A 14,649-nucleotide genomic window follows, 5' to 3' on the forward strand; every position below is an offset into this window, starting at 1 on the left:
TTCATGCACACTGACCATTCTAAGCTTACATTGTGCTTCCACGCACTGTATATCCACTACACAGCATCACAATTAATGCATAAGTAATACAGTTTTTCCTCCTGTACTTGTTAGTCCAGCACAGTGGCTTAGTGTCCAGCGTGGGGTCCTGGGTTCAAATCCCACCAAGGACAACATCTGCAAGGAGTTTGCATGTTCTCCCTGTGTGGGATTCCTCTGGGTTCTCCAGTTTCCTCCCACATTCCAAAGACATTTTGATGGGAAATTTAGATCATGAGACCCAATGGGGACAGTGATGATAATGTATGAGAAGTGCTGCGGAATATGATAGTACTATATAAGCAATGCATAGTAATAATATTAGGGCAGCCTTCCCCATACAATGAACTGAGTTTCTTTTCTCAAATTACAGTTGACAGAGAAACATGTGACTAGACCTCCTGAAACATGTGACATCACCCTTCTGAAATTGAACTGCTTCCTCATATTTTTCAATTGGGGGAGTCTGATGGACAGGTCTGGTCACATGCTTCTTATCTTCACCAGTTGACATTTTGTGTACAGGATAGCTATGAAATGGTATTTTTATAGCATAAAATGTAACCTTACATAGTAGGACACTTTATTGGATAAGAGTGGAGGCTACATGTTTTCGGAGCTTGGATACAACAGGATTCCAGAGAATGATGAGTCATTGAGATTATCTCCATAGATGCCACCATAATCCTCCCCGTATATCTGCAGGCAAACTTCATCTCCAACATCTAAGGGCAGAAGGACAGAACCAGAGGCCTGATCTACATTATTTGTCTGAAACTGGTCAAAGGTGAACATGATGGGTTTATTATTCTTGTATAATCCAATCTTGACATCCTTCATGTAGACAGTGAGATGGTAGGAGAATAAATAAAGGCCCTTTACATGGCAGGTGAACTTTCCTGTGGTCTCATCATAATGGCGTTGCTCGTTATAAAATACTTTTGTGAAGCGTATCGGGACATTTGGTGTGGAAACTCTAGTTGTCAGCCCCATACTAAAGGCTGAACGGTGCAGAAAAGGACTCTCGCCTGTTTGTCCTTGGGGTCCTGTAAAGCCACGTGGACCTTCAGGTCCTGGAAGTCCTAGTTCACCAACTTCTCCCTTCTGCCCCTTAACACCTGTGAATATTAATAGAATTTGCATGAGAATTTCTACGTACTGCTATGCACCAACCATATATGTAGGAACAGATTACACCTAAAACTATGATTACTGGTATTGGCATATAATAGTAAAAATGTCAAAAGTTGAACAAAAAGATTTGCGCTTCACTTCAGTGGCCAGCATTCTGGGTGCCCCTGGCGTCTTCTGGGCTCCACAATTTATGGGGGGACATAATACTGTATGTGGGACTGTGTGCGCCATCACACTGTGTAGACACATCATACTGAGTGGGGGGATGTGTGGGCCATAATACTATGTGGGAGGTCTGTGATGGTCATAATACTGTGTATGGGGGGCTGTAGGGGCCATGATACTGTGTGTGTGGATGTGGGAGCTATCATAACCAGGACAGTGCAAATCTTTTTGTTCAACTTTAATAATTATAGATTTCATTTACTGTACATAGATGTTACCATATATCCAGGATGTAGTTCCCATACCGGCAGACCATGCAACTGCTATGTGGCCTGTGAATTGAGGGGTTCCATTCCCAATCCAAGCCTGCACATTGACCATTGTTACAAGTTCAATGGTATCTACATCCCCAAAATGCAGATACAGTCGAATAAAATGATGTAACTGGGAGCCATGGGCTCCCTGCTCCACCATTCAGTCTGAGCATCTGAGTTTCAGCACAGCACTAGATGTCATTAGATCGTGACTGCTGTGTGGAACCTCAGTCCACATGCTGTACAGAGTGGTGTAGTGCATCGAGAGAACTTGGCCAGGTGAGTAGTTTTATTTTATTTCAGAACTTGAGAGACTTTTTCAATTTAAGCCTATGAAGCCTCTTTTGAAGTTCCATAGACTTAGACATACAGGTGTTAAAGCCACTGCTAACTTACCCAGAGCGCAGTGTGATCCTGAGAGTCTGCAGAATGATGACGTCACTGAGAACAGCGGTGAATACCAGAGAAGATGGCCGTAGGTGACTATATTAACAAACAGTACATACACATATACACAGGTTTAGGGGCAAAACACTTAAGAGAGGGGCTTCAAGTGATGAAAGAAAAATCAGTACAAAGAAATAAAAATTCAGTTTCCATTTTCAGAGATCCATAACTTTTTTTTTTTTTTCTGGCCATAGAGCTGTATATAGGCTGTAATGTAGCGTTTTATTGCTACCAATCCATCTCAGTGTTGAATGGGGCTGTGAATGCCACTGAGAATATGCATTTTACACATGCCAATTTGGCTCCTGCAGGAGATTTGCAAAGAAATTTGCAGGCATATTTGTGGGAATCAAAGACTACCACTACTAGAATGATGTTTATAGGCAACGCAGGTAGGGTAGCTGCGGGCCAAGGAGAGGAAGGTGGTCTACTCCCCAACATAGACATTGCTTAGATTAAAAACAATGTCATAATAACAGTTTTAGGCTCCTTTAACATGTACAGTGTCCTGACCTTTTGTTCCTGTGCGCTCCCCTATGTGGATGCTCATTGGCTCATCATTATGTACTTACGAAGGTTACAGTTATTTATGTCATGGTGTGCAGCATATTATATATATATATATACTGTATATATATACTGTATATATATATATATATATATATATATATATATACAGTATACAGTATATTAACACTCCTTTTGAACTTTTTAGTCACTTTTTTTGCATACTTATCTTCTATAACCTCTTGCACTTTATTGCATTTCTGTATATATTGTTATGTATACACTAGATGGCAGCCCGATTCTAAAGAATCGGGAGTCTAGAATCCATATATACTTTATTTATTCAAATGTAAGAATAATACAATTAATAAATAATAGTAAGAAAGAACAAAAAATGGCTGCACTCACCAGCTCTTGACAATTCTTGTTATTTAAGGTACAGTTACACAGGATCCATGAACATGCTTATGAGGGGAGGAATGAAAGACATCAGACAACAACTTTGCGTGTTGTGGCAAATGCCACAACAACGGTTCTTTGCTTAAGAACAATAATGTAAATAATAAATAATATGTATCAATAACTATGTATATTGGTATGTTCTATGACATTTTAAAATATTTCATTATTATGTGGAAAAGCTCTTAGTACCCATACTGGCGCATACTTGTGTGCCCATCAGGTATTTTCACAGTAATTTTACATCTGATGGGTTGGTATGAAACGTTTTTAATCATCTCTTGGGCTTAGCTAAGCCTTCATTTTAAATAATTCTAATAAGTACAACAGAAATAAAAGCCTTTTTGTGTATCCAAATTTTTTGTGTTTATTTTTACAGAAGTGTAAAATTTAAGAAATCAACGTTCATAGTACACCGATGGGCTAATATAAGCATGCCCATCAACCACGTCACGGTAGCCTTTGAACTGATGGGTCCTAACTAACTGATTCCTATTTCTTAATACTCAAACCTCTTTCACATCTGCATGTTTCTGATATTTGCAGAAGTAATGTTAAAAACAATACAACTTCCACACTTGGCACCAAAGAACTGACCTACAACACACTTTCAGCAAGTGCCATGCAATGTAGATGAAGCTTGGAGTTAACTTGCAGTAAATGCGGCAAACGCGGCTTCGACAATTGCATTAAATGCAGCCACAACAAAAACACTGGTAAGTGGAGATTTTGTGGCGAAAACTGCAGAAACCACATGTGCCGCACCTGCCGCAAGTGAAGTACAAATTCCGTATACATTGCATGCAACTTACAGCAAGAGTGGCGTGGGTCAGCCCTTAGGCAGGAAGTGCAGAAATAGCCTTTTTTCCACCATAAATTCTCCAAATAGCAGAAAAATGTTGATGTGAAAGCAAAATCTCTATTCTTTCCCTATCTATCTAAATATGTACCTAATCTATATATCTATTTCTATGTACAGAACACACCTGGAGATAGAGATGTGTGTGAACAGCCATCCCACCCGTCTCTTACCTGTTCACAAAAACCTCACCCTTTTTAAAAACAAAATGAAATCTCTCAGCAGCTATACTGCTGGAGCTTCAAATACAGGTTCCTATCACCAAATACAGGCATTTGGATGATACACATCTTACATCTTGTACTTAATGTGTGTTCTACTTACCTATAAAAATATGTATTGATATATCATATTTCTAAATTTATGTAGATATGATATAGAGTTATTAACCCTATATGCTAATGAGTACGTATGTTATATACGTATCTATATATATAATTGTCTAAGGGTTTTTCCGTCTGTCTGTCTGTCTGTCTGTCTGTCTGTCTTTCTGTCTGTCTGTCCTGGAAATCCAGCGTCTCTGATTGGTCGAGGCCGCCAGGCCTCGACCAATCAGAGACGGGCACAGCATGGCGACGATGATGTCATAAAGGTTGCCTCGACCAATCAGTGACTGGCACAGTCTGCCGTGAATTCGCCTCGACCAATCAGCGACGGGCACAGTATCGACGTAGATGTCATAATGGTTGCCATGGCGACGATGATGTCATCAAGGTTGCCTCGACCAATCAGCGACGGGCACAGTCTGCCGTGAATTCTGGAATCATCATTGTCCATATACTACGGGGACATGCATATTCTAGAATACCCGATGCATTAGAATCGGGCCACAGTCTAGTTTCCTACATAAGTACTTAAAATCTATATGTCTATGGCTACACTAATTTTTTTTTGTTTTTGTTTTTTTTCCTTATCTCTATACATAGAATTTGCCTATTGCTGTCTATGTTATTAGAAAAACTGAATAATGAAAAAAAAGAAAAGTAACTTTAAACTAAAATATTTTTGTAGATAATATTATGTGTGAAGACTTTAGTACTATCAGCCAATAATTGTCCTTGAAGTGGTGTATTAACCACTTTAACCCTCACATTGCAACATTGCTTCACCCTGGAAAAAGCAACATACAATTGACCATGGGCAAAAGCAGGTTCTGGTAGATAAATGCCAACTCGATGGAGGGTCTGGCCTTGAGATTTATTTATGGTCATTGCAAATGCGGGCTTGATGGGAAATTGTCTCCGTCTTAATTTAAAAGGTAATCCAGTCTCTGATGGACACAAATCAATTCGTGGAATGAATACCACATTTCCTGCTGCTGACCCACTAATTACTTTAGCCAGTATGATATTGGCATGTAAGGCAGTGACAATGAGCCGCGTACCATTGCAGAGACCTTTGTTCGTGTTCAGATTACGTAATAACATGACAATGGTGCCAATTTTAAGTTTCAGCCGATGTGAAGGCATTCCAGTTGGTGTTAGTGAATTCAAAAACTCAAGTGGGTATTGATCGAGGTCATCAGCTTCATCAGGATCGATGGAATCATCACTGATATATTCAGTATAGTCACCTATCAATAAACTTGACATGGGAATTGACTTTCTCAACGTCCTCATTTTTTGGACATAAAATTGCATGAGATGCAGCTGTATTTATGCTTTCGGTGTCATTCACATCAATACAAAGATTATCTCCAAAAATTTCAATTATTAACCCCTTTCTGTCATTAGACGTACTATTCCGTCCATGTGGGGTGGGCCCTACTTCCCAAGGACGGAATAGTACGTCATACGCGATCGGCCGCGCTCACGGGGGGAGCGCGGCCGATCGCGGCCGGGTGTCAGCTGCCTATCGCAGCTGACATCCGGCACTATGTGCCAGGAGCGGTCATGGACCGCCCCCGGCACATTAACCCCCGGCACACCGCGATCAAACATGATCGCAGTGTACCGGCGGTATAGGGAAGCATCGCGCAGGGAGGGGGCTCCCTGCGGGCTTCCCTGAGACCCCCGGAGCAACGCGATGTGATCGCGTTGCTGCGAGGGTCTCCTACCTCCCTCCTCACCGCAGGTCCCAGATCCAAGATGGCCGCGGCATCCGGGTCCTGCAGGGAGGGAGGTGGCTTACCGAGTGCCTGCTCAGAGCAGACACTTGGTAAGCCTGCAGCCCTGCACAGCAGATCGTCGATCTGGCAGAGTGCTGTGCACACTGCCAGATCAATGATCTGTGATGTCCCCCCCTGGGACAAAGTAAAAAAGTAAAAAAAAATTTTTTCCACATGTGTAAAAAAAAAAAAAAAAAAATTCCTAAATAAATAATAAAAAAAAAATAAATATTATTCCCATAAATACATTTCTTTATCTAAATAAAAAAAACAAAACAATAAAAGTACACATATTTAGTATCGCCGCGTCCGTAACGACCCAACCTATAAAACTGCCCCACTAGTTAACCCCTTCAGTAAACACCGTAAGAAAAAAAAAAAAAAAAACGAGGCAAAAAACAACGCTTTATTACCATACCGCCGAACAAAAAGTGGAATAACACGCGATCAAAAAGACTGATATAAATATCCATGGTACCACTGAAAACGTCATCTTCTCCCGCAAAAAACAAGCTGCCATACAGCATCATCAGCAAAAAAATAAAAAAGTTATAGTCCTGAGAATAAAGCGATACCAAAATAATTATTTTTTCTATAAAATAGTTTTTATCGTATAAAAGCGCCAAAACATAAAAAAATGATATAAATGAGATATTGCTGTAATCGTACTGACCCGAAGAATAAAACTGCTTTATCAATTTTACCAAACGCGGAACGGTATAAACGCCTCTCCCAAAAGAAATTCATGAATAGCAGGTTTTTGGTCATTCTGCCTCACAAAAATCGGAATAAAAAGCGATCAAAAATGGTCACGTGTCCGAAAAGTTACCAATAAAAACGTCAACTCGTCCCGCAAAAAACAAGACCTCACATGACTCTGTGGAGCAAAATGTGGAAAAATTATAGGTCTCAAAATGTGGAGATGCAAAAACTTTTTTGCTATAAAAAGCGTCGCTGGTTTCACACTTGCGTTTTTGTCTGCAGCGTTTTTTGCACAAAAAAACGCATGCGTTTTTTCCCTATATTTAACATTGAAAACGCATGCGGTTTTTTTGTACGCGTTTGGTCGCGTTTTCAAACGCATGCGGTTTTTTTCTGCATGCGTTCATTTTCAGAAATACAACCTGCAGTATTTTCTTGCGTTTTTAAGCACATGCGTTTGTTTGCGTTAAAAACGCATGCATTTTTATCGAAAAAAAACAGAAAACACACTGAAAAGCCACCCACCACCATCAAGGTGATAAAGGGATCCAAACCCTAACCCTAACTCTACCCCTAACCTCACCCCTAACCGTTTAATGAACATTTTCTGACAGTCATAGTGCCACGTATTTCAGAGCCACGTATTTCAGTGCCACGTATTTCAGTGCCACGTATTTCAGTGCCACGTATTTCAGTGCCATGTATTTCAGTGCCACGTATCACGTATTTCAGTGCCACGTGTTTCAGTGCCACGTATTTCAGTGCCACGTATCACGTATTTCAGTGCCACGTATCACGTATTTCAGTGCCACATATTTTAGTACCACGTATTTCAGTTGCACGTATTTCAGTGCCACGTATTTCAGTGCCACGTATTTCAGTGCCACGTATCACGTGTTTCAGTGCCACGTGTTTCAGTACCACGTATTTAAGTGCCACGTATCACATATTTCAGTGCCACGTATTTAAGTGCCACGTATTTAAGTGCCACGTATTTCAGTGCCACGTATTTCAGTGCCACGTATTTCAGTGCCACGTATTTCAGTGCCACGTATTTCAGTGCCACGTATCACGTATTTCAGTGCCACGTGTTTCAGTGCCACGTATTTAAGTGCCACGTATCACATATTTCAGTGCCACGTATTTAAGTGCCACGTATTTAAGTGCCACGTATCTCAGTGCCACGTATTTCAGTGCCACGTATTTCAGTGCCACGTATCACGTATTTCAGTGCCACGTCTTTCAGTGCCACGTATTTAAGTGCCATGTATCACATATTTCAGTGCCACGTATTTAAGTGCCACGTATTTAAGTGCCACGTATTTCAGTGCCACGTATTTCAGTGCCACGTATTTCAGTGCCACGTATTTCAGTCACGTTTAGGGTTAGGGTTAGGGGTAGGGTTAGGGTTAGGGTTAGGGCTAGGGTTGGAGGTAAAGTTAGGGTTGGGGCTAAAGTTAGGGTTAGGGTTTGGATTACATTTACGTTTGGATTAGGGTTGGGATTAGAATTATGGGTGTGTCAGGGCTAGGGGTGTGGTTAGGGTTACCGTTGGGATTAGGGTTAGGGGTGTGTTTGGGTTAGGGTTTCAGGTAGAATTGGGGAGTTTCCACTGTCCAGGCACATCAGGGGCTCTCCAAGCGCGACATGGCGTCCAATCTCAATTCCAGCCAATTCTGCGTTGAAAAAGTTAAACAGTGCTCCTTCCCTTCCGAGCTCTCCCGTGCGCCCAAAAAGGGGTTTACCCCAACATATGTGTTATCAGCGTACTCGGGACAAATTGAACAACAACTTCTGGGGTCCAAGTTCTCTTGTTATCCTTAGGAAAATAAAAATTGGGGGGGCTAAAAATCATTTTTGTGGGAAAAAAAAGATGTTTTATTTTCACGGCTCTGCGTTATAAACTGTAGTGAAACACTTTGGGGTTCAAAGTTCTCACAACACATCTAGATAAGTTCCTTGGGAGGTCTAGTTTCCAATATGGGGTCACTTGTGGGGGGTTTGTACTGTTTGGGTACATCAGGGGCTCTGCAAATGCAACGTGACGCCTGCAGACCAATCCATTTAAGGCTGCATTCCAAATGGCGCTCCTTCCCTTCCGAGCTCTGTCATGCACCCAAACAGTGGTTCCCCCCCACATATGGGGTATCAGCGTACTCAGGACAAATTGGACAACAACTTTTGGGGTCTAATTTATCCTGTTACCCTTGTGAAAATACAAAACTGGGGGCTAAAAAATCATTTTTGTGAAAAAAAAAAAGGAATTTTTATTTTCACGGCTTTGCGCTATAAACTTTAGTGAAACACTTGGGGGTTCAAAGTTCTCAAAACACATCTAGATAAGTTCCTTGGGAGGTCTAGTTTCCAATATGGGGTCACTTGTGGGGGTTTGTACTGTTTGGGTACATCAGGGGCTCTGCAAATGCAACGTGATGGCTGCTGACCAATCCATTTAAGTCTGCATTCCAAATGGCGCTCCTTCCCTTCCGAGCTCTGTCATGCGCCCAAACAGTGGTTCCCCCCCACATATGGGGTATCAGCGTACTCAGGACAAATTGGAAAACAAATTTTGGGGTCCAATTTATTCTGTTACCCTTGTAAAAATACAAAGCTGGGGGCTAAAAAATCATTTTTGAGAAAAAAAAAAAAATTATTTTCACGGCTCTGCGTTATAATCTGTAGTGAAACACTTGGGGGTTCAAAGCTCTCAAAACACATCTAGATAAGTTCCTTAGGGGGTCTACTTTCCAAAATGGTGTCACTTGTAGGGAGTTTCAATGTTTAGGCACATCAGGGGCTCTCCAAACGCAACATGGCGTCCCATCTCAATTCCAGTCAATTTTGCATTGAAAAGTCAAATGGCGCTCCTTCCCTTCCAAGCTCTGCCATGCGCCCAAACAATGGTTTACACCCACATATGGGGTATCATCGTACTCAGGACAAATTGCACAACATTTTTTGGGGTCCAATTTCTTCTCTTACCCTTGGGAAAATAAAAAATTGGGGGCGAAAAGATCATTTTTGTGAAAAAATATGATTTTTTATTTTTACGGCTCTGCATTATAAACTTCTGTGAAGCACTTGGTGGGTCAAAGTGCTCACCACACATCTAGATAAGTTCCTTAGGGGGTCTACTTTCCAAAATGGTGTCACTTGTAGGGAGTTTCAATGTTTAGGCACATCAGGGGCTCTCCAAACGCAACATGGCGTCCCATCTCAATTCCAGTCAATTTTGCATTGAAAAGTCAAATGGCGCTCCTTCCCTTCCAAGCTCTGCCATGCGCCCAAACAATGGTTTACACCCACATATGGGGTATCATCGTACTCAGGACAAATTGCACAACATTTTTTGGGGTCCAATTTCTTCTCTTACCCTTGGGAAAATAAAAAATTGGGGGCGAAAAGATCATTTTTGTGAAAAAATATGATTTTTTATTTTTACGGCTCTGCATTATAAACTTCTGTGAAGCACTTGGTGGGTCAAAGTGCTCACCACACATCTAGATAAGTTCCTTAGGGGGTCTACTTTCCAAAATGGTGTCACTTGTAGGGAGTTTCAATGTTTAGGCACATCAGGGGCTCTCCAAACGCAACATGGCGTCCCATCTCAATTCCAGTCAATTTTGCATTGAAAAGTCAAATGGCGCTCCTTCCCTTCCAAGCTCTGCCATGCGCCCAAACAATGGTTTACACCCACATATGGGGTATCAGCGTACTCAGCACAAATTGCACAACATTTTTTGGGGTCCAATTTCTTCTCTTACCCTTGGGAAAATAAAAAATTGGGGGCGAAAAGATCATTTTTGTGAAAAAATATGATTTTTTATTTTTACGGCTCTGCATTATAAACTTCTGTGAAGCACTTGGTGGGTCAAAGTGCTCACCACACATCTAGATAAGTTCCTTAGGGGGTCTACTTTCCAAAATGGTGTCACTTGTAGGGAGTTTCAATGTTTAGGCACATCAGGGGCTCTCCAAACGCAACATGGCGTCCCATCTCAATTCCAGTCAATTTTGCATTGAAAAGTCAAATGGCGCTCCTTCCCTTCCAAGCTCTGCCATGCGCCCAAACAATGGTTTACACCCACATATGGGGTATCATCGTACTCAGGACAAATTGCACAACATTTTTTGGGGTCCAATTTCTTCTCTTACCCTTGGGAAAATAAAAAATTGGGGGCGAAAAGATCATTTTTGTGAAAAAATATGATTTTTTATTTTTACGGCTCTGCATTATAAACTTCTGTGAAGCACTTGGTGGGTCAAAGTGCTCACCACACATCTAGATAAGTTCCTTAGGGGGTCTACTTTCCAAAATGGTGTCACTTGTAGGGAGTTTCAATGTTTAGGCACATCAGGGGCTCTCCAAACGCAACATGGCGTCCCATCTCAATTCCAGTCAATTTTACATTGAAAAGTCAAATGGCGCTCCTTCCCTTCCAAGCTCTGCCATGCGCCCAAACAATGGTTTACACCCACATATGGGGTATCAGCGTACTCAGCACAAATTGCACAACATTTTTTGGGGTCCAATTTCTTCTCTTACCCTTGGGAAAATAAAAAATTGGGGGCGAAAAGATCATTTTTGTGAAAAAATATGATTTTTTATTTTTACGGCTCTGCATTATAAACTTCTGTGAAGCACTTGGTGGGTCAAAGTGCTCACCACACATCTAGATAAGTTCCTTAGGGGGTCTACTTTCCAAAATGGTGTCACTTGTAGGGAGTTTCAATGTTTAGGCACATCAGGGGCTCTCCAAACGCAACATGGCGTCCCATCTCAATTCCAGTCAATTTTACATTGAAAAGTCAAATGGCGCTCCTTCCCTTCCAAGCTCTGCCATGCGCCCAAACAATGGTTTACACCCACATATGGGGTATCAGCGTACTCAGCACAAATTGCACAACATTTTTTGGGGTCCAATTTCTTCTCTTACCCTTGGGAAAATAAAAAATTGGGGGCGAAAAGATCATTTTTGTGAAAAAATATGATTTTTTATTTTTACGGCTCTGCATTATAAACTTCTGTGAAGCACTTGGTGGGTCAAAGTGCTCACCACACATCTAGATAAGTTCCTTAGGGGGTCTACTTTCCAAAATGGTGTCACTTGTAGGGAGTTTCAATGTTTAGGCACATCAGGGGCTCTCCAAACGCAACATGGCGTCCCATCTCAATTCCAGTCAATTTTGCATTGAAAAGTCAAATGGCGCTCCTTCCCTTCCAAGCTCTGCCATGCGCCCAAACAATGGTTTACACCCACATATGGGGTATCAGCGTACTCAGCACAAATTGCACAACATTTTTTGGGGTCCAATTTCTTCTCTTACCCTTGGGAAAATAAAAAATTGGGGGCGAAAAGATCATTTTTGTGAAAAAATATGATTTTTTATTTTTACGGCTCTGCATTATAAACTTCTGTGAAGCACTTGGTGGGTCAAAGTGCTCACCACACATCTAGATAAGTTCCTTAGGGGGTCTACTTTCCAAAATGGTGTCACTTGTAGGGAGTTTCAATGTTTAGGCACATCAGGGGCTCTCCAAACGCAACATGGCGTCCCATCTCAATTCCAGTCAATTTTGCATTGAAAAGTCAAATGGCACTCCTTCCCTTCCAAGCTCTGCCATGCGCCCAAACAATGGTTTACACCCACATATGGGGTATCATCGTACTCAGGACAAATTGCACAACATTTTTTGGGGTCCAATTTCTTCTCTTACCCTTGGGAAAATAAAAAATTGGGGGCGAAAAGATCATTTTTGTGAAAAAATATGATTTTTTATTTTTACGGCTCTGCATTATAAACTTCTGTGAAGCACTTGGTGGGTCAAAGTGCTCACCACACATCTATATAAGTTCCTTAGGGGGTCTACTTTCCAAAATGGTGTCACTTGTAGGGGGTTTCAGTGTTTAGGCACATCAGGGGCTCTCCAAACGCAACATGGCGTCCCATCTCAATTCCAGTCAATTTTGCATTGAAAAGTCAAATGGCGCTCCTTTCCTTCCAAGCTCTGCCATACGCCCAAACAGTGGTTTACCCCCACATATGGGGTATCAGTGTACTCAGGACAAATTGTACAACAACTTTCGGGGTCCATTTTCTCCTGTTACCCTTGGTAAAATAAAACAAATTGGAGCTGAAATAAATTTTGTGTGAAAAAAAGTTAAATGTTCATTTTTATTTAAACATTCCAAAAATTCCTGTGAAACACCTGAAGGGTTAATAAACTTCTTGAATGTGGTTTTGAGCACCTTGAGGGGTGCAGTTTTTAGAATGGTGTCACACTTGAGTATTTTCTATCATATAGACCCCTCAAAATGACTTCAAATGAGATGTGGTCCCTAAAAAAAAATGGTGTTGTAAAAATGAGAAATTGCTGGTCAACTTTTAACCCTTATAACTCCGTCACAAAAAAAAATTTTGGTTCCAAAATTGTACTGATGTAAAGTAGACATGTGGGAAATGTTACTTATTAAGTATTTTGTGTGACATATGTCTGTGATTTAAGGGCATAAAAATTCAAAGTTGGAAAATTGCAAAATTTTCAAAATTTTTGCCAAATTTCCATTTTTTTCACAAATAAACGCAAGTTATATCGAATAAATTTTACCACTAACATGAAGTACAATATGTCACGAGTAAACAATGTCAGAATCGCCAAGATCCGTCAAAGCGTTCCAGAGTTATAGCCTCATAAAGGGACAGTGGTCAGAATTGTAAAAATTGGCCCGGTCATTAACGTGCAAACCACCCTTGGGGGTGAAGGGGTTAAAGAGCCAGTGCATACCATGTCTGGAGGAATTTCAATTACATCATCTCCAAGGTTATGTTCATTAGATAGTTCACCATTTCCCAGTTGAAGCAACCAACTGCTGTAGTGAGGATCAATGGAGCGCATGTTGTTAATAAGTGGCAGGCGAGTAAAATGTTGCCAGTGTTGTGAATATTTTATACAGCTCTCTACAACATCAGTTCTTGTCCCATGAGGGATGACAGGAAGACATTGTCTAAAGTCGCCTCCAAAAACAATCACTTTACCTCCAAACGGTGTTTTTTCTTTGTGAGCTACATTTGTTGTCATGACATCACGTAAAACTCTATCAATGACATGCAATGCATATTTGGATAGCATTGTGCACTCATCAATAATAAAAAGTTTAGTGCTGTGCAAATCTTTTGCTGCATCGGTATCATTCTTAATCCTGGAAACAGATGTTTCATTCACAGGAATTGGAATCCCATAAAGAGAATGAATGGTTCGTCCACCTTGTAGCAAGTTGGCGGCAATTCCAGTAGTGGCAGCAGGTGACACAATGTCTTCTTGTCCTCTTAGCTGATGTAGGAGTAGATGATATAGGTACGTTTTTCCGCTGCCACCAGGACCATCAAGGAAAAAACACTATGCTGTAGAATTAGTGTCTTCTAAAGCTTGAGTGATAGCATCAAAAGCAAAAAGTTGGTCCTCATTTAGAGTAGCTTTCATTTCAGCAGCTGCTGATAACTCATAATCTTTATCATACTGTGGGAGGAGGTGTTGTTTCTTGACTGGACGTGGCAAATTAAAATCAGTATAAGTTTTGCCATGAGCTTTAAGAACATGTTGGACATCTGTCATAGCATAGCCTTCACAATTGACACACTCCAGAGTGTCGGAGTGGTATGCATAGCAGTAATCTTCTACAAAGTGTTCCTTAAATTCATCCCATAAGTCCCGAGGTTTAGCTGGAGGACCAAAAATACAAATGTAGGCAAACATGTCACGTAGCTGTGCTGGCATGTTGAGAATACTGGCATCAAGTAATGTATTTCTCCACAGACTATCATCAAATAGTAAGCCAAGAGCTAATGCCGCATCTTTGAAGGTTTCATTTGTGACTCCGTGTACAGTTTTTATGCTGTCAAAACTGGTTGCACCT

General features: G+C 41.1%; 1 protein-coding gene across 1 annotated transcript in view; it reads right to left on the minus strand.

Moving 5' to 3' along the window:
* Positions 1-605: 605 nt before the first annotated feature.
* Positions 606-14,649, minus strand: part of ADIPOQ (adiponectin, C1Q and collagen domain containing) — a 32,611-nt gene continuing 18,567 nt past the window's right edge. Inside the window, exon 3 of the mRNA XM_077291121.1 lies at positions 606-1,157. Coding sequence (XP_077147236.1) covers positions 643-1,157 — 515 coding nt within the window. The 3' untranslated portion in view covers positions 606-642. The remainder of the gene's footprint in view (positions 1,158-14,649) is intronic.

Source organism: Ranitomeya variabilis, chromosome 2, assembly GCF_051348905.1.
Source record: "Ranitomeya variabilis isolate aRanVar5 chromosome 2, aRanVar5.hap1, whole genome shotgun sequence".
Lineage (NCBI taxonomy): Eukaryota > Metazoa > Chordata > Amphibia > Anura > Dendrobatidae > Ranitomeya > Ranitomeya variabilis.